At 31.4% G+C, this 16,843-nt stretch overlaps 2 protein-coding genes across 2 annotated transcripts; one reads left to right on the forward strand and one right to left on the reverse strand.

Moving 5' to 3' along the window:
- The first annotated feature begins 438 nt into the window (after window positions 1-438).
- Window positions 439-3,323, forward strand: PTAC5 (plastid transcriptionally active 5). The gene is made up of 7 exons (XM_021112709.2): window positions 439-1,174; window positions 1,319-1,414; window positions 1,782-1,910; window positions 2,111-2,351; window positions 2,964-3,001; window positions 3,096-3,191; window positions 3,286-3,323. Exons 1-6 carry the CDS (start codon window positions 569-571, stop codon window positions 3,189-3,191), a joined length of 1,206 nt encoding a protein of 401 aa, XP_020968368.1. The 5' UTR covers window positions 439-568; the 3' UTR covers window positions 3,286-3,323.
- Window positions 3,324-7,838: 4,515 nt separating this feature from the next.
- Window positions 7,839-15,184, reverse strand: LOC107617909 (glutathione reductase, cytosolic). The gene is made up of 17 exons (XM_016319785.3): window positions 14,716-15,184; window positions 14,206-14,383; window positions 13,586-13,650; window positions 13,261-13,330; window positions 12,533-12,604; window positions 11,662-11,865; window positions 11,201-11,274; window positions 11,037-11,120; window positions 10,734-10,821; window positions 10,533-10,614; window positions 10,249-10,322; window positions 9,503-9,610; window positions 9,305-9,369; window positions 9,093-9,206; window positions 8,481-8,580; window positions 8,294-8,347; window positions 7,839-8,115 (listed from the first exon to the last, which is right to left on the reverse strand). The coding sequence occupies exons 2-17, from the start codon at window positions 14,347-14,349 to the stop codon at window positions 8,020-8,022; spliced, it is 1,494 nt and encodes a 497-aa protein (XP_016175271.1). The 5' UTR covers window positions 14,350-14,383; window positions 14,716-15,184; the 3' UTR covers window positions 7,839-8,019.
- Window positions 15,185-16,843: the final 1,659 nt, after the last annotated feature.

Genomic DNA, 16,843 nt, shown 5'->3' on the forward strand with positions numbered 1-16,843 from the left:
GTTTATAAAAGTTAGATAAAAAATCATAATTTACCATTTTTTTTATAAAATATATATGTATACGCACACGAATTAACGAAATGAAATTATCAAGTTTAAGTTTAACCTATTTAATATATGAATTTGAATTCGAACTAAAATTCAATTCACAAGCTTATGTACTGAGTTTATCTACTATATTTTTGTCAGCCTATACTGAGTTTATCAGCCTATATCCAACAAATTACAAATATCTATTACCTCTAGATTAAAAATTTTAAAAATATTATTTATATATTAAAATTAACTACTATATTTTTGTATTAATATATATTTAATTTAATTTATTTTAATATATATTTTATACTTTAATATATATTGTACACAAATAATTAATTTTAGTGTTATGTGATTGAAAAAATTTAAGTTAGAAAAAAAAAAAAAAAGAAAAGCGCCTTGTGCTAGAGATAATCGATTAATCGCAATTAGCAACGAAAATATCTTCGTTCCTGAGTTCCACTTACCCATCCATCACTATTACGGGAGCATCCATGGCCACCTCACTCAAAGCACACACTCTTTCTCATCAATGTCTTCTTCTGCCTCCCTACCTCTTCCATCTCTCTCCCTAACCACCAAATGCCACTCCCCGCTCTTCTCTCCTAAATCCCCCACTCTACTCCTCCTTCTTCCCTCCAACAACTTCTCATCCCTCACATGCCGCTGCTCCACCTCTTCTCCTTCCAGTTCCGACCGCGAGGAGCAGCGGTGGCTCCGCGAGGAGCAGCGTTGGATCCGCGAAGAGCAGCGCTGGCTCCGGGAGGAGCAGCGTTGGGCGCGTGAGCGGGACGCTCTGCTCCGGGAGATTGCCGAGCTCAGGATGCAGGTTCAGGCCCTGGAGCGACGGCTGCTGGCGCAGGAGGTTTCTTCTTCGGAGGCGGTTCCGAATGTGGCAGCGCTGTTGCAAGCTTTGAAGGATAAGAACCTTGTTTTGGAGAGTGGATCGAATTCGCAGCAGCAGAGGCTAGTACTGGTCGAGAAGAAGAAGGAGGAACTCGATGCAGAAAAAGAAGAAGAAGAAGAGGTTCTTGAGCTTGAAAAGGAGGTTGTGCTTATTGAGGACGCTGCTGCTAAGGTTGAGAAGAGGATCACTCTGCGGATGGGTTCTGAAGGAGAACAAGTTCGAGAGATGCAGGTTTGTTGCAATTTTCTATTATTGTCATTATTAGTTATTACAATTATTGTTATTAATTCCCTCCTTACTTGGTTTTGCTGGGAATCGGTGTTTTTGTGATTATTTATTTATTTATTTATTTTGTGGGGAATGAAATAATGATAGGAAGCGTTGCTGAAATTAGGATTTTACTCAGGCGAGGAGGACATGGAGTTTTCCAGCTTCTCCAGTGGCACTGAACGAGCTGTCAAGACTTGGCAAGTTAGTCCCCCATTTTTCTATTTAAAAAAAAAAATCGTTAATGGTGTTGTTAACTTGTTATTGATATTATTTTGCATAAAGTTTTTTTTATGTTAAATTGTTAAAAGAAGATTATTGTATTTTTGTTATAAACTTATTGTACTAAAAGAGTTAAAAGACAGCTTGGTGCAAAGCATCCAGCATTATATGTTATGTAGGAACGTAGGCCTCTAAACCTGATTTGAACTCAGTGACCTTGTGGTCTCGTGGACAACTCAACTATTGTTTCAAAGCTCACTTTCAAAAAATGTTTTTCTGTATATCACGCCCTGTTGACTTGTTTTTCATCGGTTTTTTTCATATAAGGGTAATGACATTTTATTGACAGGCTGCATTAGGTGCCTCTGAGGATGGTGTTATGACATCTGAACTTCTTGAAAGGCTTTATTTGGAGATACGAACCAAGGATTCAGGCAATGCCAATGAAAGCAGAAAATCCACTAGTGTTTCATCGCATGTATGCTGGTTATTAATTTATAGCTTCTTGTTTACGTTAATCTTCTATGTTGCTTTTATTAAATTTCTGTCTGAAAACTTGGTTTCTGATAGTGCTTAAATGCTCTTCACTCCTATGATTGGTTATATATGTATAAAACAATGATGAGAGAAAATATAAGAATGGTTTTGAATTGAATTTCTATTCTCCATGTGTTCTAGGAAGGGGAAAATGGAGCTGTGGTTGCTTCTGTGACAGAAATTTCAGAAGTTCAGCAGAAAGTTGTGAAGAAAGGTGACACAGAAATAGAAGCCACCCGTCGGGGAGTTTTTCTTCTTGGAGAGAATCGGTGGGAAGAACCCTCAAGACTCACCTCAAGTGATGGACTTGATAAGAGCAAGAAGAAGGATGGAATAACCAAATGCCTTCAATGTCGTGGGGAAGGCCGTTTGTTATGTACAGGTATGTACGGTCCAGTGACTACTGATTAGTCTCTTCCGGAACTCTTAATTCCAACGAAATTTGTTTCAAGAGCTTTCATAATTCATTTGGAATAGAAGAAGTACACAAGTAACTTCTATAAAACACTATTCCATTTCTTAGCTGCCTGATTTTGCAGGATACATGATGGATAGTTTCATTTCTAGTATCAAGTAGAAAATATTCCTTAGAGCTATCACTTGCTATTGTGCCTAGATTACTTGAAAAAAAATTATTGAGATTGTTAAAAAGACAATAATAATGGGAGTAATTAATATTGAGATTTTTGTTTTGCTTTGAAGTGAGAAGATATTTTATTTTTGCCCTGTTCATACTAATGTTTGTTTATTTAACTTCTTTGATTAATACTCTTATTATAAATAATTTTGGTGAGAAAATATTCTATTTCATGTTAGTTTAACTGATACTATTAAACTTCATTCAGGTCTCTTATAATAACCATTACAAGGAAAATCATTGCTTTTTGACTTGCTTATGAGTTATGATAACACTGTCTACTTAAATTACTATTCATGATCAACTCTGAAAATATCCTACTTATCTCCACTCAGTTTTCCATTTCCTTTTTGGCAGAGTGTGATGGAAGTGGTGAGCCAAATGTTGAACCTCAAGTAAGTAATATTATTTATTTCCAAGAAAGCTTTATTTTGTAATTTTCTTGTGTTGAACAAATTTTTGAACTCGCCAATGAATTCCTCAATGCAGTTTTTGGAATGGGTAGATGAGGATGCAAAATGTCCATATTGTGAAGGCCTAGGGTATACTGTATGTGATATTTGTGGAGGGAAAGCTAGGGTATAGGTATGCCATACATTTCCTTATGATTTCAAACATGTATATGATTATCAATATCAGTGCATTCCGAATTTTGTGTTTCTGAGATTTTCTTCAACAGATAAAACTATTTGATACAAAACAACCTTGGAGTGAAAAGTTAAAAGCAACTATCAAAGAGTTGAGAATGTTAATGATCCATTGAGCAAAAATAAGTTGAATATAAAAAAAAGATTAGGTGCTTTGGAGCTTACTGAAGCTTTACAGAGGCCAACAATTTTATTGCTGTCGGAAGCCTACAATTCCTCTTCCTCCCATGTACGAACTGCGTTTGCTACAGACTTAATATATTTTTTATCACAAAAACAAAATTGCGTAACGCTCTGTTAATTTGAAGATTTTTCACAAGGAGACTTGTTGAATTTATTTTCAAGTCTATGAAGAAATGATACGAGACAGGTAAGACGCGACGTGGATAATAGAATTAAATGTTTCATAGTTTTGTAGAGGACTATATAATATAGGAAAACTTTCAAGTGTGCCATTTACTTTATTGTAACACTAGTATGTCAAGTACGGTCCGGTAAAAGTTAAAAATTTTGTCATGTTGTGTGCCATGAATTACCATAAACATCCCTCAAGTTTTGCTTAAAAGACCAAATTGGTCATGTTGCAGTCGCTGCTGAAAACAATGAGCGCAAAGTTGAAGGCTTGAAGCCATGTCTAGTGCAACGAGACTAAGTCTAGTGCTAATCCAATCATGCTATGAAGCTCCATAACTTTAATTCGTTATATGTGTGTATTTTTTAACATTAATAGTAATTAATAAATATTATTAAATATTAAAATTATACATACTATTATTTTTAATAAAATTTTCCAGTCATTATGTATACATAGTAGAATTATGCTAAATTAATTTATTCCAAATCATATTTATAAAATAGAAAAAATTTTAAATACCAATATATTTTTAAAAAGTTATAATATGTACAGGAAAACAAACTTAATTTAATTTTAAAATTTTATATTTTTATTAAAAAATATAAATAATATTAAGTAAAAAAAAACTAAAATTATTTAGAGTGTATTATTAATTTAATTATAAAAAAATAAGTAAGTGACATTTCAAAACATGTAAAAAATGAACCTATATTAAATATTACCATATAAAAAGTGCTAAGAAATATAAAACAAGAAAAGGAAATAAAATAGAAAAGTACAAAGTTTTTTTTAATAAAAAAACCCAAGAATTTTAGTTATATAAAATAAATTTATTTTAAATTGTGTAATTTTTTTGTTGAATAACAATAAAAGAATACAAAAATTGAGTTTCATAACACAAAAAATTATTTTAAATAGTGCAAAGACTTTTTTATATCTTTTTTCTTCTTCTCTTTTATATGTTTTATTATTGACATAAAATAATTTATGTGTCTTCATATATTTCTCTTAAAAATAGTAAATTTCATTCAAACAAATTAGTTTTGAAGTTAAATTATATAAAGATATAATAAAAAATAATACAATAAAATACATAAATTTATTTGAAAATCATACAAATTATTTTAAATTGTACAAATTTTAAAAAGGAGGTAAAAACAGAGAAAGAGAGAAAGACTAGAGAAAGAGGATGAAAAAAAAGAAAGAAAAAAGACACTTACGTATATTCAAAATTTATTAACTAATTACTTTTGTTAAAAATATTATTATATAATTGTTCATACCCTAGTCCAATGTCCAGGCCCAGACCCAAACACCTTAAGAAGGCCCCATCAGTAAGGTTGGCCTTCCCCCGCAACTGACATCCGCATAGGAGGTCGGTTCCAACGCTAGGAAGTCGGTAAAGAGTGTTAACTGGCAGATAACACTCATTCAAATAAGTAACTGCCTCTAAAATCTTTTAACCCACTCCCCAAGTCAAATCTCAACCTTCCTAAGATAAATGGACGGTTATCCTCCTTAAAAGGTGGAACCATCCCAACGGTAGCTATGGGTTTACCATTATAAGTACACTGACAATCCTCAGGTAATTAGAAGTCCCATACTCTTAAACTTGCTTAGACCCTTGCTGACTTAGGCATCGGAGTGTCTTTCCAGGTACCACCCCCGTTCCCTTGCACATACATAAGTCGGACGAGGACTCTTGATCGGGAGTCGGATCAAAAGCCTCCTCATTCACCCGATTGGGCCAACCTTGTGAGTCTAGCCCATCAATTTTCGGTTACCCAACGTAACAATAATATATTTTTTTATCAAAATATTTTAAAAAATAATTTATCTAAAATATTATATATAAGTATATAACACATAGAGATATTAACTTTTTTATTTTTTTTAAATTAAAAAAAGTATAATAAGTATTAAAATTATATACAAGTCGGACTATTGCAGAAATATAATTACATAAATGCAACGTGAATCACCCTAATCACATCTCTATGTAAATTAAATGAGTCAGACTAGATTTAGCTTTCTATATAAATCAAAACAGTCTGGTTCGATTTATACATATTTGCATGTTATCCTAGTAAATCTAATCAGGTTGTTTCGATTTATGCATGCGTGCATGCTATCCTAGTAAATATAAACATAGTGATTAGATTTACACATGCATAAATCAAAACAGGGTGATTAGATTTATATAGAGAGCTAAATCTAGTCTAGGTCATTCGATTTATTTAGAGAAGTGATTGAGGAGATTCATATAACATTTTTTAATAACCATATTTTTTTATTCATTTGATAATTTAAATAATTATTAATAACTTTATACTATTCACATACGGTTTCTACCTTCTTCGATTCTCTATATTTATAGTTGCACTAAATTTTCGTATCTTTTTTTTTTTGTTTTAGTTAAGTTTAAAATTTTAAACATTATTTTAGATTAGTAACATACACGAACAAAAAATTATTAATTTCTAAAAAAATTGATGTAATTTAAAATTATTCATTTGAAATTAACACATTATTTTTATAAAAACCAACACATTTAAATTAGTATTCAAGCAAAAAAAAATTAGTATTAAAAAAGAATAAAAAATTAAAAATTTTAATAAATTTTATTTGAACATATATAATTAAAAATTTAAATGTGTTGGTTTATATAAATATAATGAGTTGGTGGTTTTAAATGGACAATTTTAATTCACTAATTTTACGTAAATTCATATATTTTTCTAAAAATTAGTAATTTTTTACGTGTACACTAATAATTTAAAATTGATGTTTATCTCTATTGTAATTTGAAATCATTTATTTTGAATTGTTCAATACAAATAAACATGAAAAAGTTATTAATGGGATCAAATATTATTTTCTCCAAGAGAACCTTATTTAGTTTATTTCATGGGATAAAATATTATTTTGGTTCTCAATGTTTTGGCCAAATCCTAATTTAGTCCTTAACATTTCAAACGTCATACTTCAATAAAAAAAAATTTAAATCTCCTATTTCAATCCCAAAAAATATTTAAGCAGGTTTAATGTTGTCCTACCATTAAATTTGACACAAGCAATTCGCATATTGAATAGCCAATAACATTCGATTTCAGTATATAAGTAATATCGATCCACCAACTGTCACTAATATAAAAATTTTTTCTTTTGATTTTGAAGCGTTCATAATTAATTATTAAGATTTAAAATTTTGTACCAAAACAATGAGAAAAATGTTATAAAAAGATTTTGACTATATATATTTTTTTAATATATAGAAGAAGATATGACTTAATTAGTAATATTATTAACATCTATATCAGTCATTTTATTAACTATTAGTGTTAAATTTAATAGTAAGACTATATTAAATTTGTTTAAAATTTTTTGGAATGAAAATAGTATTTAAAATGTTAAAGACTAAATTAAAATTTGTTCCAAATATAAAAAATCAAAAATACTACTTTATAAAGAAAAGAGAGTGTGGCACATTTTTTTACTATATTATATTAATACTAAATAGATGTATAAGACTTAGTTCCATTTGTTATCTGTGGGTCGGATTTCTCAGCCTAAATAATAAACCAAAAAAATAAAAAAGACTGTAAATTTAACAATTATGGTTTCAGAGTTTGTAATCTCATAAAATAATGCTAGCCAAAAATCATACAAAAATGATGCACTTAAAAATTATTCATTATCCTTAAATTAATATAAGAAAAATCATGTACCAAAAAGGTCTATTAACCGTTCAATAAAGAAATCAGCCAAACCAAAACAAAAGGTCATGACAAAAAAAAAATAAAAAATATAAGATAAGCCATCCAAAAAACCAACGACTAAGCCACCAAGCCACGCCACCAACAAGAGAAGCTTGTGTCAAGAGGCAGCAGGATGTAATTTCCATAAATCATACCTCGTGGAACGTAAAATTTGATACACACCTCACAATGTTTTCCATTATAAACACATGTTACATAGAAAATCACAACCATTTGTTTAATTAATTATTAAATCCAATGGACACTTTACATGGACCATGAGAGTTCCAAAAAAGTACTTTGGACCATTTGAAAACTTTCCTATAATATAATGCCTTATTTCATATACTCTTAATGTCAGTTATCGTCAAACAAACAATATTTGTCATAGCCACTCATAAGGAAGGGGACTCTGCAAATTTAGCAGGACCATAGTGAAAAAATGACTAAGAGAACGCATCAAAGACGAAAAGGCAGTGAATTGAGCAGCTCTCATGTGAAACTTTTAATGAAATGCATTTTACAAATACTAAATAATAACAAAGAACCTCCATATTGGTACATTTAAGATAGATATTTAATATATAAAATAATACAAGTAATCCTTTGGGGGGGGGGGGGGGGAATAAGTTAAAGTTCAAACTTGGCATAGTTCATAGGTTTGTCTTAGGTGTGGTACCAACAGGGATGCGCCTTGTCACGGACCTCATGGTAACGAATTCTTCTGCAGAAGATGGGTGTATTCCCACCTAGAGAAAAAAAAGTCAAGTCATGCAATTAGAGAAATATATATTTATAAATGGAACTTGCACAACTATTTGAAATGTGTTAGTAAATGCGTTTAGGAGTGGCAATATCATTAAAGCCACTAGTACCTAAGAAAATATTAACAAAAATAATACAAGATTCATGAAGATGTGAACTTACTGTGGTGTCAAATTGAGCCTTTGTAGCACCGCATTTCAGGGCAATAGCAATACCCTATTGATCATCAAAATGCATATCAGGAATCATAACTATAAACCATCATGAGGAAATGAAATTTATCAGATAGCCAAGGATTCCTTCATAACTAACAGCCTGTGTGAGGGCATTAAGATGGATAGATAGATACCTGCATGATTTCAGGTGCATCTGGTCCACACATGGATGCTCCAAGGACCTTATCTGTCGCAGCATCCACAACAAGCTTCATAACAGTTTTTTCTTGTCGCCTATTTCAAAATTTTAAGCATTTTGAGATGATTATGAAAAGGGCACACATAGACAAAGGATGTAGGAAAAATATCCGATATTGAAGAGCTCGAACTCAGAAAAAAGCTCACGACTAGCCAGGGCTTTTTCTTTTTTTTTTTTTTTTTTTTTTCCATTTAAAATAGATTGATACCGATTTCCAAATGTGGTGGTTCTATGTAAATCAACATGGGGTGTCTGATATAATCTTCGAATTTCATTCTGACTTCATGTTAATTTTCATTCAGGCTCCTATTCAATGTATTGATATATAAATACTTGAATCAAGGTAAAATTGTTTTTACCATTTCCTTCACAAAGCTTTGAAAATAAGACACAAAATAACATATTTTGTAACTATTAAGGAAAACACTATATGAAAAAAAGAGTTCCAAGGATCGGGCTATCATGAATTCTGTAAGTCATTGCTCTTCAATAAATGACAAATGGCTGAAAACTCTATAATCACTACACATTCACAGTCTACGCATACCCGGAGATGGTGTTTTTCATAGGATTAAAGGATGATGTGAAAACCAACACATCTCCATTTGCTTGCTTTATTGCCTGCTCCTCGCTGAGACCAACACAAGAAAGTGGTGGATTACTGCAGAAGAAAAATGTGTTAGTGAAATATTCAGCCGATAGAATAATTGAAAATGAAAAAAGAGTAACACTGAGAAGTAAGGAGAGAGAAAATCATACCAGAACACTGCACAGGGGATATTACTGTAGTCCGGCTTCGATGGTCTGTTACCAAATACCGTATTCTGCATAGAGTAGCAAGTAAATTGATATACTATACCTCACTATGTTGGTGTAATTGGTGACACAGACAAACACCAAATTTAAAACGAAAAAACAAATGAAAGGGGATATTACTTCAGCAAGAGGAACACTTACTGCAAAGTATGTGCCTTCCATCAAGGCCACCGGAGTAAGATTCATTCGATTCGTCACGTCACCAATTGCCCATATGCTAGGTACATTAGTGCGTGAGTATTCATCAACCTGGAAAAAAAATTAAAAACACAGAAAATGTATGTTATATGAATATCGCAATCATTATTTACCTATTTACTAATCATCCACTCACAAAAGCATTGCATAACATGAAGATCATGGAATTGATGGGGGTGAAGGAAGAAAATAAATACTAGAACATACAAAGCAAAATACTAGATAATTTGGACCTTAACTTCTCTGTAATGTGTATGTTCTGTATGTATAACAATATAAGATAGAGCAGACATGGGTCTGTCTTATACTTCATATGTATGTAGACTAGATTTACAAATTCCTTATAAATATAATTTATCCGGAGTTAACGACAAACTAGAGCAGCATCTAATCAACGTTATAATAATCTTACGGGATTTTTAGCTTTATTCACTGTATTTCCTTGTTGCAAAACACAATTCCAATAGAAAATATCATACTTAAGTTTGGAGATCATGACATTAGTAATACATAATCAAACTGGATTCATATTTTTTTTAACCTAAAATAAAAAGAAATGAATTAACATATTACAGATACTGACATAACATATGGATGGCACTCATTCTCAGCTCATTTCAACCTGAAAAACATAGTTGAAGTTCAACTTTCAAGATATTAACAAAACATAGAAAGATAAAGCTGCAAACCTTGATGGCTCCAATCTTGTCAACTTGCACACCTACAGCTTCTAAATTTAACCTCTTGGAATTAGGAGCCCTACCTGTAGCCAACAAAAGAACACTTAAATACCACCAGAAAAAATTGCTTGCAGAAAGCATTATTTATCACTTAAATTAGTATATTGCTGAACCGAGTGACTAACTTAAAGACAGAATAACTGATTTGAGCCCTATGGCATTTGTTGTTGCACAATATGTATATACTAACTTGTCCGGCTCTTCATCATTTGAGAATTAGTATGTATCCTTACCAGTGGCAAATAGTACAGTATCGGCCATCAGCTCCTCACCATGGTCTGTGATGACTTTAATACCATCCTCCGTTTTGATCAACTAGAAAATAAGTGTATCGAATTTGCAATCAGGGAAGTCTTAAAGACAGGGATGAAAAAATAATTTATACTTCTTAGAAGTTACTTCAACATGAGTTGCAAATTCCCAAAAGGGAATACCTGAGCCAAATTTGTCGACGGGTGTAAAACAATCCCCCTGCCTTCAAGATTTTTTGCAACCACTGCTCTCATTTCATCATCAAAACCTCTGCGAAAAAACATTATTCAGAATGCGAGTATGCAAAAACATACAGAGCAAGAATTCAAGCTAACACAATTTGGAAGCTATGCAGCTTAAAATGTATGTTTGGTCTTATTTTCACTTGGTGTATACCCATAGCTTGTCTTTCCATTTTTTTCCCACTCTGTCTAGAAGATTTCACAATAATGAAGTTTAATAAAATAAGAGCCTTATAGTCCAACCTCAATGGAAGTTCCTTCCTGTAGACTAGATGGACTTCAGAACCCATCCCACGCCATATGGATGCAAACTCAACTGCAATATAACTGAAAACAACATAGCACAAATTAATCATAGGTATGCAGGTTAACCGATATTTACATCTTAAGAAGATAGAGACACAGACCCAGCGCCATGAACTACCACCCGCTTTGGAATTTCCTCCAAACTTAATGCCTCATCAGATGTTATACCGAGCTCCTGTATATACAAAAAGTCACGACATTCATATTAGTTGGCGCATTCCACATTAAACATTATGCATCCCTCTAAACAAAACAAACCTGACAAGTTTTTTGTCATTTCCATCTTTCAGTTTTGGAATGATAAAACAAGACAAAAAAAATTTTCACAGAGAGATACTTTCCTTCAATAAGGAAATTTAAATATTCAAACTTAGCTAAAACAGATTTGCACGTAGAAATTCACAAGTATCACGTTTTAAAGTAAGTAGCTTATTAAGTAATACTTCATAATATAGGTATCACAAGATCAAAGGTATATGCCTATGATAATCAGATAGATTGGTAAACAACTGCACCTTGGTTGCACCATTTTGCAGTGGTATTCTGAAAGAGAAAAACTCACCTGTCCAGGAATATTTGGGAATTGGGCCCTGCTACCAGTTGCAATCAGTATGTGCTTCGCTGTATAGGACAACTTTGTGCCATCAATTTGGGTCACCTCAACTTCATTTGGACCCGTTATCTTTCCCTGGCCTTCAAATGTTTTAACTCCAGCACTGGATAACAACCGCTTGTATACTCCATTTAATCTGCTTATTTCGTCTGTCTGCAGTTTTGCAACACAATTTTTTAATATTGAGTGACATATAGATAAACAGTTTCCTAATTTCTCCAGTAATTAGTAGATTCCTTTATGCTTCCGCATATAAGCATAGTTAAGAGGACAAACATTAAGATTTTATAAACGAATCAGCATCCAGAAAAGCAAAGATAATAAAAGGTTCACCTCATGAAGGTTCTTAGGTACAGCGATATCAAGCAATACATAACATAAAAGAGATATGCTAATCTCTCATCTCAATTGGCCAGTCTCATAAAAGTCAATAGAAGAACCAAATTTTCCAATTACATTTCATCGGAAGTTAAAATAAATGTAAGTTGACAAGTTTATACATATAATCAGAAAAAGGCCAGTCAGAACCTGGATGATATAATATCTTGAAATAGTTTCCTTGTTCAACACTTTACTGGCACTATTTTGTAGATAATACAATTACGGGAATAAGGTGGAATGCTATACCGATGTTAAGTTATTATCCCTCCTTATAATTTTTAATCTTTTTGTGAAATTTCACTTTCGTATTTTGATTTGATAATAACATCTTCACAGAAAACAATTAATATATTTCTAATCTTGGTAGAAGTAACTACAAATAACATGAATAGAAGATTAAAAATTCTACTCAAATAAAATCATAAGATACTTGAAATACCTTCTTTTGCAAGAGCTTCTTCCAGTTGAAATCAATTTTCTCACTCAATTCCCAACCAAAATTTCTGGCATCCTACCACAGTCAATTTTCTTAAATCATTATAACAGGTGAACAAAAAAATGAAGATACAGGAAGTACTGAAAGTCTGAAATAACAATTATCTACTGATGATTTGAGTATACCGGTGTACACACACACACACATACACACACACTCTGATAGATCAACTAGAGAAAATCAAATATGGATTCCATTTGCATCGCATACTTCATGAGAAATTGAACCAATCGTACAGAACAGCAACAGATCTTATCTAATCTTATGAACCTAGTGTAAGAAGTCCTGCAAAAGCTTAGAAGAATATATAGGGCTGTACTTAAACCTAGACTTCCTAGAGTTATTCATAGGTAACAGAAAACCTTCTGTTTATTTGTTAATAACTGAATAATTTTGGTTGCTTGCTGCTATCAAATTAATAGTTATACTAATTATAAAATATGATTTGTTTTCTAATTTGATTATCAAATACTCTTCTGTCCACCAAATTGTACTGTTTTCCATTTAGTTCCAAAAGATCAACTTTAATCAGCAAGAAAAGACACACCAATTGAGCAAAGTATGTCAATCGGTCTACATATACAGCTGAGCAAAATAATGCATCATGTAAACTGAGAAACTCAATATAATGGCTGGCATTATAAGCTTTATATTGATTATCGAATACTTACCTCAAGATCACCTCCAAAAGTTCCTCCATAGACTAAAATCTTTTTGGGAACACAACCACGAATCACACACCTTTGAAATGAAAAATAAAATAATTAATTACTTAAAAATTATAAGATTTTTGAAGAACTGCTCAGTACTTGAAGTGATATTATTGAGCAGCAAGGAGAATGAGGGACAATAACACAACAGAAGCATAAAGCCAAATTAATGTATATCTACGAATGCAGCTTAAAGAAGTCGCAAAACAAAAAATAACCGTAAAAGTAACTGCTTGGAGCTAATGTAGATGGTAGCACAGAATGTACAAGCTTATAATGAACTTACGTTCCACCAAAGCCTCCATGCTTGTCCGAGCTAATTGGATGATACGGAAGCTCACAAATTCCAACCTTTTTAAAGCAAGTTTTAGAATATTATTAGATGATCCAATAAAAGAAGAATAATATGGAGGTCGAAGGGGAGGATAAACTAGAATTCTACTAGCATTATATGCCTCCAATTTTACTATTCCCTGTTACTAAATACATCCATGTTCCAAGCTGAAAAACTTCACAACTTAAAATCTGTTGTTAATGTCAAGACTCTCATACACTATATTACATTCATCAAAAGATAAATTCTTGAGTGGTCATAACTCATGAGAGCAGCACTTCGGATATGCTTCTCGACCACTTACAAAATTGCATTCCCTATTTTAGTGTTGACTCACAACGAAACGTGATTTTACACATCTCCAAATTGATAATCTACTATCACCTAATAACTTCACGATTACTAAGTTTCATGTACAAATAGTTAAAAGTTGAATAATAATAATAATAATAAAAAAAGAGTAAACGATTTTAGAATACAGATTAAATATTATTTGAGAGCATACAGGTATTTGTCACTTAATTACAAATTGTTTCAGTATAAAAACGGTGTTATGTCAGTAAATTTGATACCTTAGCTCCAAAATTAGCTGAGAACCTAGCGGCACGAACGCCACCACTTCCACCACCAATAACGAACAAGTCAAAGTCAAAACTGGCCACTTGATCCGCAGATTTATTAGTCTCAGCCTCGCTAAGCATCTTCCTACTTTCCATCTCAATCGCTTAGGTACAAAGTCGGAAACTGAATCTACATAAACACATACAGGTATATCTCCCTCATCATCATCAATTCATTCATTCGCACACAAAAATATATATAAATTAAAGCAACTAACAATCAAACACTGATAATCGGTTGCACAGAGTGATATGGAACGAAAATTCAAACTTCGACACGATCAAATAACAGCAAAGTTCATCGCATATATAAACACCATAAGTTCATAACTAATTCATCAGGAAAAGAGAAAAGAAGTTATTGCGATATGTGTATGTGTGTGAGAATTCATCAGAGGAAAACACGAGAAATCGAAATAAGAGAGTGATTGAAGCGTGAACTGGAATGGAAGATTCTGTTACCTGTGTTTTGTTTAGTTCAGTACAGAACGTAGCTCAGAAGAGGAAGAGAAAGAGAAAGAGAAAGAGAAAAGAGAAGAAAATAAAAAATGAATATAGATCCAATCAGAGAGAGAGAGATATATGAAATTGAATTGAATTGAATTAAATGCGATGACGGAGGTGATGATATTGCCGAATGCCGATTGCTAACTATAAAATAAATATAAATAATTTTATAAATAAGAAAAAAGGACGAGGTTGGCGCGAATGGTCAAAAGAGTTCCACTTCTACTTCTAATACGAAAAACAAGGAAAATGGGAAAAAGAAAAAAAGAAAAAAAGAAGGTTTATTAACAATTGGCATATTCACGTTCAGATGCATGAGAATGGTTGGTCAATCACGTCTCTATTGTGAATGTCAAAACTTAAAACATGGAATCATTTGCAATCAAAATTTGCTTCGGCCTCCGGATCTTCCCTTCAGTTTGCTGTTTTCCTCTGCTCTTGTTAATATAAACACCATAAAAATCTTACTAAAAATTATTAAGAATATATATATATATATCGGTTCCGCTACGTTACCAACAACATATCTGCCAACTTCTGCCAATTCTTATTTATAATTGTGTTTCATAAAAGTGTGTTCGTGGATATGTTTAATAAAAATGTCTTTTTTATAGCTGTGTTTAATAGAAGTGTCTTTATAGATATATTTTCTGGATGTGTCTCTTTATATATGTATTTAAAATATATTAATTATTAGACACATCTACGAACACACTTCCATGAAACACAATTATAAATAAGAGTTGGGAGAAGTTGGCAGATATGCTGTTGGTAACGTAGACTTTTCCTATATATAAATTCAATGTATTAAAAATATTATCAACAATAAAATATTCTTTTGAATGATTATTAAAATAATAAAATATAAAAATTAATAAATTTTAATAATATAATAATACATAATTGGATATTCTTGTTTATATTTTTCATAAATAACAAATTAAAAGTAAATAAAAAATATATTCATAACTTATGATATTATTGTAGAATTAATTTTTTTTTTTTTAAATGAAGAGGTTAGTAAAATAAAAAATAAGAATTAATGATTTTTTTAATCAAGATAATTAAATTTATATATAATAAAAATGATAAATTTAATAATAATGAAATTATTACTTCTTCATTTTTATTAATGTTTTTAGCCTAGAAAAACCTTTTTTTATGGTAAAATATTTGCACTTAATGTTGTATTACGACGTAATTACAACGGTTTCACTCAATGTGTCAAACTTTAGCTCCAAAAAGGAGGGAGGGTTTGGGGGAATTCATCACTTAAAAAAAAGGTTGCTCTGCGCTAAGCTCTAATCAGTGCATTACTTAATTCATGTATAATTGGGGCTAGCAACTAGGGATGTATACGGGGATGAAATTAGGTTGGTTTTGATTCGGATCCAATCTTAAATAATAATGACCGAGTTGATTTTTGAAATTTTTATCCAACTCTAAATTTAGTGAAATTACATTATTTTCAGGTCACACTAAAATCGAGTCTAAACTGTTAAAATTCGAGTTTTGATAAATTTTATGTTAAAAATTATGATGCATTTATTTATAAAGAAGAAAAAAATATATTTTTACCGAAAAATTGATATCCATATTTGAATTAGAATTTATTTATAAATTTTAATTTTATATTTCTTTAATTTATTTTTTAATTCAACAAGTGTGATTAAAAATAAAATAATAAATTTATAATTAATTAATATAACATAACATTAGAATTAATTTAAAATATATATACATTTTTTAGTTTCTTTAAAATGTATATGAAGCCGAGTAAAATTGGATTCGTATTGATCCGAACTCAACCCTAAATACTAATCGAATATGTTTTTGAGACCTTTATCCAACTCTTCGAATCAGACAGGATCATATACACCCTTATCCGCAACACTCCTTTTTAGTTGTGAGTTGTGCCAATGTATTAAATTTTCAGACTCCGAAGGAAAAAAGCACCACTTCTGAAAAGTTTCTCTAAAACAAAGCTCTAAATCAAGCTCCAACCAATGCACTACTTAATTCACGAATCTTAGTGGGGGTTAGTAGCAGTGTAGTACTCTTTTCTATCTATCCCCACTCCTCA

The sequence above is a fragment of the Arachis ipaensis genome, chromosome B9, assembly GCF_059453495.1.
Source record: "Arachis ipaensis isolate K30076 ecotype BB chromosome B9, ASM5945349v1, whole genome shotgun sequence".
Lineage (NCBI taxonomy): Eukaryota > Viridiplantae > Streptophyta > Magnoliopsida > Fabales > Fabaceae > Arachis > Arachis ipaensis.

Bases quoted from the DNA above. Each gene is read 5' to 3' on its own strand.
- LOC107617909 (XM_016319785.3), bottom strand. From the start codon at position 14,349: ATGGAAAGTAGGAAGATGCTTAGCGAGGCTGAGACTAATAAATCTGCG. The intron at 10,822-11,036 runs GTTGGACTATAA...GTTTTTTCGCAG, and splicing joins AGGAAGGAACTTCCATTGAG to AGGTTTTGATGATGAAATGA. The intron at 8,116-8,293 runs GTAAGTTCACAT...TTTTTTCTCTAG, and splicing joins AGGCTCAATTTGACACCACA to GTGGGAATACACCCATCTTC.
- PTAC5 (XM_021112709.2), top strand. From the start codon at position 569: ATGTCTTCTTCTGCCTCCCTACCTCTTCCATCTCTCTCCCTAACCACC. The intron at 1,175-1,318 runs GTTTGTTGCAAT...AAATAATGATAG, and splicing joins AACAAGTTCGAGAGATGCAG to GAAGCGTTGCTGAAATTAGG. The intron at 3,002-3,095 runs GTAAGTAATATT...TCCTCAATGCAG, and splicing joins AGCCAAATGTTGAACCTCAA to TTTTTGGAATGGGTAGATGA.